The 10,139-nt window shown below is 54.5% G+C and overlaps 1 protein-coding gene across 1 annotated transcript; it reads left to right on the forward strand.

Annotated features, from left to right (window-relative positions):
• The first annotated feature begins 3,624 nt into the window (after positions 1 to 3,624).
• On the forward strand, positions 3,625 to 9,178 carry MYL4 (myosin, light chain 4, alkali; atrial, embryonic). Its single transcript, XM_009320438.1, has 6 exons — positions 3,625 to 3,726; positions 4,589 to 4,616; positions 7,055 to 7,204; positions 7,769 to 7,942; positions 8,359 to 8,436; positions 9,133 to 9,178. The coding sequence occupies exons 1-6, from the start codon at positions 3,628 to 3,630 to the stop codon at positions 9,159 to 9,161; spliced, it is 558 nt and encodes a 185-aa protein (XP_009318713.1). The 5' UTR covers positions 3,625 to 3,627; the 3' UTR covers positions 9,162 to 9,178.
• Positions 9,179 to 10,139: the final 961 nt, after the last annotated feature.

Below are 10,139 nucleotides of genomic sequence, written 5' to 3' on the forward strand. Positions count from 1 at the left end.
CCCGGCTGCGATCCCCGTCGAGGCGAGGTGATGGCAGGGGCACAGCCCGTCCCTGGGTGCTCAGGGCTGGGGGAGCCCCCCCGAGGGGAGTCCCCTGTCCTGGTGGGCAGTGCCCCGGCAGCGCTATAGGGAGCCACTCGCAAGCTTACCAGGCAGGGGGGTTTCTCCTCTCACCGTGCTTGCTGCTATTCAGTCTCCGCATCTCGTTTGCTTTAAGCAGCTCCTGGAGCGTGTGCAAACAACTCCTGTTCAGATGGGGATGGCAGAGGTTTATTGGCTTAGCCCTAGGTGCTAAAATCCTCTTCGTTCAAGGCAGATTCCTCTTCTCTTTTCAGAAACTTCTCTCACTGCCTGGTGGCTCATTTTTCAGCTGTCACAGCATCCCCCCACTGCCCCCGCGCTGCTCAGTCCCCTCCAGCCCCAGACTGGTCCCAAGGAGCTGAAGGACCTTGGGGAAAATCCCAGCGAGGTGGCTGGAAGTAGGGAGGCAGCGGGTGCAAGCACGTGAGCATCACCACGGGCACCGACGCTCCCGAGATGGGATGTCTTTCAGGCAGACGCCAGTTTAACCCTTTTCCTTCTCTCAGGGTTGGTGCGTGTTTTGGGGAGACGTGCCGGGATCAGTCCCGCTCCCCACCGGGACAAGCGCCTCGCTGCCTTTGTGCGTTTGCTTTGCAAAAGGACCTCGCTGCACAACTGCGTTTAGCCTTCTGCGGGCGGGGGGCAGGACAGACGGACAGTCCTGGCAGCAGGGATTTTCAACGCTGATGGGTGCCTCATGCAGCCCGTGAATGAGATAAAGGGAACAGGCAGGGCTGGTGGGTCAGAGCTGGTCCCACTGCAGCTGACACCGTCCCCATCAGAGCGGTCCCTTGTCACCTGCATCCCCACAGGGAGGCCCCGGGGCCGTCCCCTGGGTTTCAGGATCATGCAGATGCCCAGCTTGAACCCGCCAGCTCGAACACCTTGTGTCCCCCCGGCAGCCTGGATGTCCCCCTGGGGAAACGGGGGCACAGAGCGGGGAGTCCTTGTTCCCCAAGCAGGTTGTCATTAGTGGGATGAGGCTGAAATTCAGAAGCCCGGTGCCAAACCCTGGGAACAGCAGGCTCCCAACCCGGGGCCTCACCCCTGGCCCAGGTAATCCATGGCTGGTTGCAGCTATTGCTGCCTCCATAAGGGCAAAATCCTGCGCAGGGCAGAGCCCCCGGAGCCTCCCTCAGGGTTTTCCTGGCAGGGTGGCTTGTCCTGGTCCCAACCACGAGCCCCCGCGGCTGCTTGGAGGAGGGTCAGACCTTTGCTCAGCTCCTGCGGCGAGGGAAGGCATATCAGCCGGCTGAGAGAGCAAAGCAAATCCAAATGACAGCGCTCAGGAGGTGCTGCTGCTCCCTCTGATTAAATCAGACAGGAAAACAAGCCTCTCGGTTGCTTTCCCTGCCACAGCAATCAGCTGTAAATCAAGGAGCGATTAGGGGCATCTTCGGCAGCTGCCCGTCTCCCCGGCCCAATTTAGCCACCACCCTGGCCCATCGCATGGGTGCTGACACCAGCCCAGTGGCATCGCTCTGCCGAGCGGCACCACAGCTCCCATGCTTGCCCATCGGGATGCTGCATGGGCACGTAGGACAGGAGAAGGGATAAGCAGTCAAATTGCAGGATTAACATTTTCTGAAGGCTCTTCTGGGTACTGATTTCTGACCCAGAAGCCGCTGGGGAGTGAGGATGGAGTTAAGGTGAGGTTATTTTGGAGTCAGATGAATACGTGTATGGGTGGATGGTGGCTGAGGGGGAGGCAGCGACGCTCAGGGGCAGTTTGATTCCTACTGCAGGCAAAATCTGACCCAGGCTCCAAGTTTGCAGTTAGCAAAACACGTTGTGGGTATTTTTGCTAAATTATTTGCTATATTATAGAGAGATCTGGAAAGCAGTCATTGCAAACAACACCCACCCAGCCCCATCATCCAGCCCCCTCAGCTTCCCGAATCCACGCTAGCAATTGTGAGATGATGGCAGACAGCAAATTTCCCAGCAGTTTGTGGCTGCTGCCTCCTCCCGAAAGACCCCTGTAACCCGGCTGGTGACAGCTCAGCCTCCGGCTTGAGCAGCGTTTTGGCAAGGAAGAGGCTGGGGGGGCTCTGGGCACAGGGCTGAGCTAGTGACACCCCCTGTTCCCATCACTCCTAGCCCTGCAGCAGCTCTGAAATAGCAGGATTAGACCTACCCGGTCATGCCAAGCCTGAGCCGCTGTGATACAACATGACCTGAACAAGCCTGACTCAGCCACCTGAAAATAAAAATGTAACTGCATTTTCCATATCTATGTATAAACAAATACGTACACATATAATGTGTGTGTAGATATATGTATAAACATAATTGCTCAGACTCTGGCCAGCACCAGGACCTCGTAGCTCTCGCACCAGGACTAAGAGCATCTTGCAGGATCCTGTTCCACCCAGCGGCTTGCAACCGTCCCTGCAGCCCAATTTAAGCAAGCACTGGCCAGAGAAATGAGGCTGGGCAGCATTTCCTCAGCAGAGAAGATGCTCTGATCTGTTGTAATTAATTTTTGCCCATTTATTTCTGTTACCAAAATAGCAGCTCTGGGACCCCAGTGCAAACTGGGGATGGGTTTTCCTTCTCCTGTGCTCTGTTGCAATCTGGCTGTATTTAAGTCGATGGTTTAGGATGTCTCAGTGTAACCCTCGAGCCCCATTTTCTGGGATGCTGAACCTCGATGACTTCTGCTGCCTCTTCTGCGGGTCTTCAAACAGTTGGGAGAGGAGGGGAAGAGCAGGAGCATCTCCCATCAGAGCCTGCCCGGTGCCTGGAGAGGAGCCAAAAGGAGACCCTATCGCCCGCTCTGCCCCGCAGGTTTTGGGGATGCATGGGACAAGCGGTGCAGGGCCGTGAAAGGTCCTGAGCTGATGAATTAAATGCCTGGCTTTAGCCATCGTTTGCATTACCCTCGTTAGCCATCCTGACAGAAGTGTGCATGGCTTCTCGCCTGCAGCGTGGCCTTTTCCAGGGCACAAGCTCAGCCCTGGGGAGAGATTGGGGCAAACCAGACCCTGAGCATGAGGCCGGGGGGATCATTCAGAGAGGACTGAGCTCCTTTGAAGCAGCAGTTCATAAATCCTGGTCTTAAAAAGGGCTCTGCAGCATTTGCCCTTGCAGGCCTGCCTAAAAACAGACACGCTTTTCCCGTGGGTATCGCGGCAGGTTTATCAGCCATCGTGTTGCTATTTGCTTGCCAGACACCCAGGGCCATTCGCGTTTAGGTTTTCAGTGATCATTTAGCAAGCGGCCCCCATGCAGCCCACCCGGTGCAGGTGCTGGAGGGGGAGACGTCCCCCCTTTTGTGGCTGGGGGGGGGGGGGGGGTGGGCTGTGGTCTTTGCTGCGCCGGGAGCCGATGACAACGGGCAATTGTCAAGTTGGGGCCCCTCTCGTTTGAGTTTTCTTCCTTTTATAGTAAGTAGCAGTTGCTCCAGCAGCTGGCCTGCCCCTCCGGGGTGAGGACAGGGCTCCGTATATAACGGAAGGAGCAGACTTTGCCTTTCATCCCTCCGGTCGGTTGCTTCACTGGGCAGCAGGACTCATCCCTGCACCTTTGCAAAGACCCAGCGCGATGCCGCTCAAGAAACCCGACCCAAAGAAGGAAGTAGCCAAACCAGCTCCAGCCCCGGAGCCACCCAGAGAGCCTGCCTTCGATCCCAAGAGCGTGAAGGTGAGTGAGGAATGAAGACATCACCGTCTTTCTTCGTGCCTGTCATCTGCCAGGCACGGGCAATGCAATGCACCACACGAACGGCGTTAGCCAGGCTGAGAGCCAGGGTTGGGAGGGGAAAATTATCAGATTGCATTGATGCAGCGGGCTGGGAGCGATGCTCTCCGCGCTGGGGTGGTGTTTCAATCTTCCCCCGTCCAGCCCTGCACAGCACTCACCCAAGGAAACTGCCTCGCACTCGCTCTGGGACGCTGCTGCCCAGAGCTCCGGCTGCGGAGTCAAACGCCCCACAGCTCCTGGCTGAGACGCCGTGTCGGCGCCCCGGCAGCATTAAAAAGCTTTTCTGCCACCCACTGTCTCCATCCTAAAGTATTTTGCCGCCTGCGTTGTCTCCTCCTCATGAAAGCATCTTTTATCCAAGTCTCTACAACGGGAGCTCACTTTTTCCGTGATTCCCCAGGATATAGTTACATTTTTAAGCCAGAGCTGTAGCGGGAGAGTTGTTAATAGCAGGCTCAGCACGGAGGCTGTTTAATCACTTGAACTAGGGATCAAGCCTTGAAATAACATCCTTTCCACCCAAAACAGCCCCTGTGGTCTGAGCATCCCCGCTGCCTGCCCACCCCTTGCCTGCTGCGCTGCTGCCAGCTGCGCTTTCCGCAGGGATCTTGGCTCCGCAGTGAGAGCAGGAGCGCTCCCGGGCACGGCACGGCACGGCCAGACACGGCATGGATACAGCTCCCCACCCCGAGCAGGCTGCGGAGCCTGGGGAGGGAGATGTTCAAACGCAGGGGAGAGCCCCTTCGTTACCCCCGGCAGTAACCCAGCCCTCATGCCCGGCTCTGTTCTCTTCTCCCAACAGATTGAATTCACCGCAGAGCAGATCGAAGGTAAGTGCAGATTCACCTTCTCCCAGAGATGGCATTAGAAATGGGGAGTCCTTTTTCCAGGTAATTTTTCACAGCAGACACGAGAGCCAAGGCCCCACACATCAAATCCCCTCCTGGGGGAAAGCCCAGCAGGATCCGGGTACCCCATTCCCCCCAACACGCTGCTCATCCTCCAGGACGGGCTCATGAGGTTTCCTAGCAGGTAGAAGGGACATAAGAAATCAGAAAGTTCATGTCCCTGACCAGCATCGGGCTGGTAAGGAGATGGGGAAGCACTGGTGGGAAGGGAGGCAGCAGGAGAGCAGATGGAGACAGGAGCAATGCCGGAGGGGAGTGGGAACCAGTGCAGGGATTTAGCTGGGACTGCAATGCCGGGCTGTCGGGAGCAGTGAATGGATCCTGGCTCCTTGCTCTGCACTGAGGGTGCCCCAGTCGAAAAGGATAATCCCAGCTTCAGAGCCTGGCAGGGAAAAGGTATTTTTCCATTCATGGCGAGAGATGCAGCCTGGTTCAAAGTCTGGGATTTGCACAGGAGGAGCAGTCTCTGGCGATGCGGGGACAGCCCCATGCCGAGGGGCTGAGCTGGGATTGGGATTTCTCATCTCTCCACAGGCAGTTTTAATGCCTCTGTACAGACTAGGGAAGGTATAAGATCTGAGGGCAGATCCTGGTGGGAATACTGGGAGGAGGAGACCCAATGTCCTGCAGGCTCAGCCCCCAAACCAGCTTTTGAAAGGAGAAACGAGAGCCAGTGGAACTGTGAGCAAGTTCAAATGCAAAGATATTTGGATTTAACCTGCAGCGACGTCCCAAAGCATGTGACATGCTCCCGTGGCTCCAGGTGTCGGGAGTGGACATCACTGAGCGCCCTCGTAGCGGTGCCTCTTGACCCAGGGACTTGCAGGTGGTGATGTCCTCCCTGGATCCCCCCCCGAGCCAGATGGAGGGATCTCACCTGCAGAGATGGAGCCATTGTGAGGTCAAGTGGGATAACAGCAGCACCCCGAGGTGCTGGGGGGGACCGTGGACAGGACTACAGGGACACAGCATGGACATTGTGGGGACAGGTCCAGGGGATGGTGAGGCTCAGCAGAAGATATAAAGATGCCAAATAGAAAATGGAGCAAACCCAAAGCCCTGGGCAAGGACTCCCACCAAACCCAAGGCAATGCCTACCAGACCATGACATCTCTATCTCCACATGGAGACCACGATTGTTTCATCTCACCCAACAGTAGGAAGAGCAGCAGCTCTGCTTTGAGCGAGCTATTGCTGGACATCATGAAGAAGATGGACCAGAACCTGGAATTCATTAGCGCCGTGGACAAGAAACTCACAGCTCTGAGCGTTCATGTGGACAGGCTGGAAAGGCTGATCACCTGCTTGGGCCAGTCAACTGCTCAGGTGGACTTGCTGGCCTGGAGGCAGCAGGATGAAATCCAGAAGTGTGTGAGCATCTGCTGCAGGAAAACCACCATCTCGCTGCCTGCATGGAGCAGCTGGAGAGGCAGGTGCCAGCCACCACCCTCGGGGTCTTTGGCTTGCCTGTGGAAGAGGAGGGTAAGGACTTGGGGGCGTTCCTGGAGGACTGGTTTCCCACATTCTGCACCTCGACACCAGTGAGGAGCCTGTTGTAGTGGAGAAGATCTTCTGGGTGGAAGAAGGAACCAGGCTCTGAGCAGCTGCAGGAGCACGGTTGTCCATGTAGCCAACATTGGGATTAAAGGGAGAATCCAGCAGCAGGTCAGGAATTTAAAAAGCATCACACACAGAAGGAAAGAGATCCTTAATTGTTCCTAATTTAGGCCTCCTTTCTCCAGGTAAAATGTGACGCTTAATGGCACGATAATTTATGGGAGCAAGCTTGGAAATGAATCTCCCATGTCCTTCCAAGTAGGGTTGGCATGACATGTGGTCTGCAAGGCTGGGGTGGACACGGTCTCCCTTTCCCAAACACGAGCAATGCCATGCTGTGTCTGCCTGGCTGGGGCTGGCGGGATGCCAGCAGAGCGGACAGGGTGTTGCAGGTGTCATGGGAGCGCAGTGGGACGGTCATGGGGTCCTCAGGAGGCCCGAGCCGAAAAGGGGAAGAGCAAAGGGGATGTTCTGCAGCAGAAACAGCAGCCTGCACCTGCAGCCGGTGCTGCCAGCGCAAGGTGGTGCAGGAATCCCAGCAGGATTCGTCCAGCCAGCTCCGCACGGGGTAGCAAAACCTGCTCGAGAAGCTGAGCAACTCGTTGAAGGAGTCTGGCGAGCTTTGGTGGCTTGTTGCTCAAGCTAGCACAGGGCTGCCTGCCCTGCGCAGCAGTGACGGGTGCAGAGGGCACCCACCATGCACGTGTCCGTCCTTTCCTTGCCCACCAGGCAGGACTCGCTCCCAGTGGGGTGGGAAATGGGGCCAGCATGGCAGAGAACATCTGAGCTCTTCTTCCCTGCAGAGTTCAAAGAAGCCTTCAGCCTGTTTGACCGGACGCCCACGGGAGCTATGCAGATCACCTACGCGCAGTGCGGGGACGTCCTACGGGCGCTTGGTCACAACCCCACCAACGCAGAGGTCCTGAAGGTGCTGGGCAAGCCCAAACTAGAAGGTGACAGCAAACTGGGGCAGCTGGGACAGGGTGGGACACGCAATCCCTGTGCTTCCTGGCAGCAAATGAAGGATTACGTCCCCTGTAGGAACAGCCCTGCAAGATGAAGGAACTGGGAAGGAAATGACGCAGAGAGGCTTCATTCCTGCAAAATTCCTTCACTCCCCCCTCCCTGTACCATGGCTGACGTAAGGGATAGGCTGTCCTCAGCTGGGGATGGTGGCAAGTGATGCTTAGCAGACCATATCCTGAGCTGGTGCAAACTGGTGTAACCTGACCAGTCCCAGTGCAGCTGCATCGCCTTGTTGGCAGAGGACCTACCTGCTGGTTTTAATTTTTGGCTGATATCAGCAGTCTGTGTGCAGTCCCCAGGTGTTAATACTTTATTCCTCATATGGATCTTCCCATCTCAAGTGTAATATACTAATAGTCCCATCCCTTTGTGGGGTTTCTCCCCTGTACTCAGATGGAAATGAGACCAGGAAGGTTAAGCAGGAGGTCCTCAGGGGCTGACTTCAGCCCAGTGAAGTTAATCTCTGACCCCATCTCCTCCTCCCCTTCCAGAAATGAACACAAAGATGCTGGACTTCGAGACCTTCCTCCCCATCCTGCAGCACTTCACCCGCAACAAGGAGCAGGGCACCTTCGAGGACTTTGTGGAAGGGCTGCGTGTCTTCGACAAGGAGGGCAACGGCATGGTGATGGGGGCCGAGCTGCGCCACGTGCTGGTCACGCTGGGTACGGGCTGGCCCCGGGGAGGGGAGCAGGACACAGGCCACCCCTAAGCTCTTCCTGGGCAAATGGCTCGGGTTACTTTGCTGGTCTCACACGTCGGAAAGACCCTTTTTATTCTGCTGCTCATAGGCTTTTGTAAGAGTGAATGGCTCCTGAATGTGTGGCCTTTTCCATGCCACAGCTGCATGCATGATCCAGGTGAGATGGAGAGTCCATAACACCCTCAACTATCAGGCAACCGTTGCACCTTGGTCCTCTCTCCACAATCTCCCACCAGCACTTCCCAGTGTGTAGTGGTGCACAGCTCCTTTTTAATCTCCTTTTCCTTCCTCTGGTGGATTTGCCTCTCTGGACGAAGGACAGGAAGGTCCTGGCGGGCTGAGAACCCTTTCCCTCACCTCTATGTCCTCCTCCCCCAGGGGAGAAGATGACGGAAAGCGAGGTGGAGCAGCTCATGGCAGGGCAAGAAGATGCCAATGGCTGTATCAACTATGAAGGTAGGAGCGAGAGATTCCTATCGGGGCCATCTCAGACATGGTGATCTTGTCTTAGGGAGCAAAACTTGTCCTCTGTGAGGACATTGGTGATCACTGAGAGGGAGGTGTGGACCACCCTCCAAAGCGTCTCTGAGGAGAGCTGTGAGACATGTCAGCTGGGGTGGGAATAACATGGTTGTGCCAGTGACTTCCAGTAAAAGCAGCTGAAGACAGCATGTTTCCAAAGGTTTCAGGACTGTTTTATCCCCAGTTTTGGCACTGTTTTATTGTAAGCTATCAAAAATAAACGAAGCCAGCATCTTTCACAGCAGAGGCTAATTGGGAACATTTGGAGACCCAGATCGCTCGCGGCTCCAAGAGGGTGAAAATCTGGCATAGGGGGTGGTTAAATCTGGGAACCCCTAAAACTGGAGAGCGTTGAGGAGAAGAGGGTACCCATTTCCCTTGGCCTCAGAAAACTGGGGACAGCGGTACCGGCTCGTCTCCAAGAGGGGTTTGGTATCACTCTAACCGGGTTTGGGATGGCATGCGAAAGGTGGGAACAGAAGGAGAAATCTCAGTCCTGGCAGAGCACATCCCCTTCATCCCTGGGGTGCCCCGGGCTGGGGGTACCCCCCAGCTGCCTCTCTGCCCGCCCCACCACAGCTCACAGCATGCTTTGACCTCTCATGCTCTCATTTCTCATTTCCTTCTCAGCTTTTGTCAAGCACATCATGTCTGGCTGAAAGAAGAAACTTCAGGTGAGTTTAGCGGGGTCTCCTGCTGCTTACTCTGAAATTGGAAATCCTGCATATAACAGCCAGGGGCAGAGGAACCAAAACCCAAACCCCACAAGCAACCCTGCAGTGGACTGATGCCACAGGAATAACCCCAGCTCTGAAAGCACGAAAAGCTGTGTTCATGGTAACAAACCTCATTTGTAACTCGTGCCATTTAAAATTCATCGGGACAGCATCAGCCCTGTGACTGTCAGTCGTGGTCCGGTTAATTGTGGTGATTCTCTGCTCGGAAAGAAAGAGGTCGGTGTCGTTTATGGTGGTACATTTTCTAACCCACCAGGAGCTCAGGTGGTCATCAAACAGCAGCCGGTGGAAATAAACATTTAAAATCTTGCAGCAGTGAATTACTTGATGCTAAGAAAATACTAAGTACTTAGTGAGGAAATTTCTATACTACCGTGCTAATAACTTAAGAAATATCAACATTCCCATTAACATTAGAAAGAATATGGAAAATGTACCATGGATGCTTGTTAAGCTTTTTGTGTACCTCTAAGTTTGCCTGAGGAAAACAGAGAAACACGTTTCTTTTCAGGTGAACTATCCCTCAGAAATCTATTCAATTTAAAAGAAAATCCAAATTTCTAAGAGCTGGCCAGAGTCTCCCCAGCCAGTTTCTTATGGTTTCGTTATCTCGCTTACTTTTCTTAAACATTTGTCCTCTCCTCAGCTGTGTGAAAGGCAGCAGGCCAAAAAAAAAAAGAAGAAAAAATGACCTTCAGGTACTGCTAAATACACAAATTAAACATTTAAAAATCTCTTCTTTTTTGCCCTCTACAAATCTCTTTAAACATCAGAAGGTTTAAATGGAGGCAGACAGAAGTCTGAACTTTGAATGTTCAGCATCCTTTTTATCTTGTTTTTAATTCATTTCTCTCCAGTACCTGTTCATCAGCTCAGTAATACAGGTGGTTAGGTGGCAAA

The sequence above is a fragment of the Pygoscelis adeliae genome, unplaced genomic scaffold, assembly GCF_000699105.1.
Source record: "Pygoscelis adeliae isolate BGI_AS28 unplaced genomic scaffold, ASM69910v1 Scaffold203, whole genome shotgun sequence".
Classification (NCBI taxonomy): domain Eukaryota; kingdom Metazoa; phylum Chordata; class Aves; order Sphenisciformes; family Spheniscidae; genus Pygoscelis; species Pygoscelis adeliae.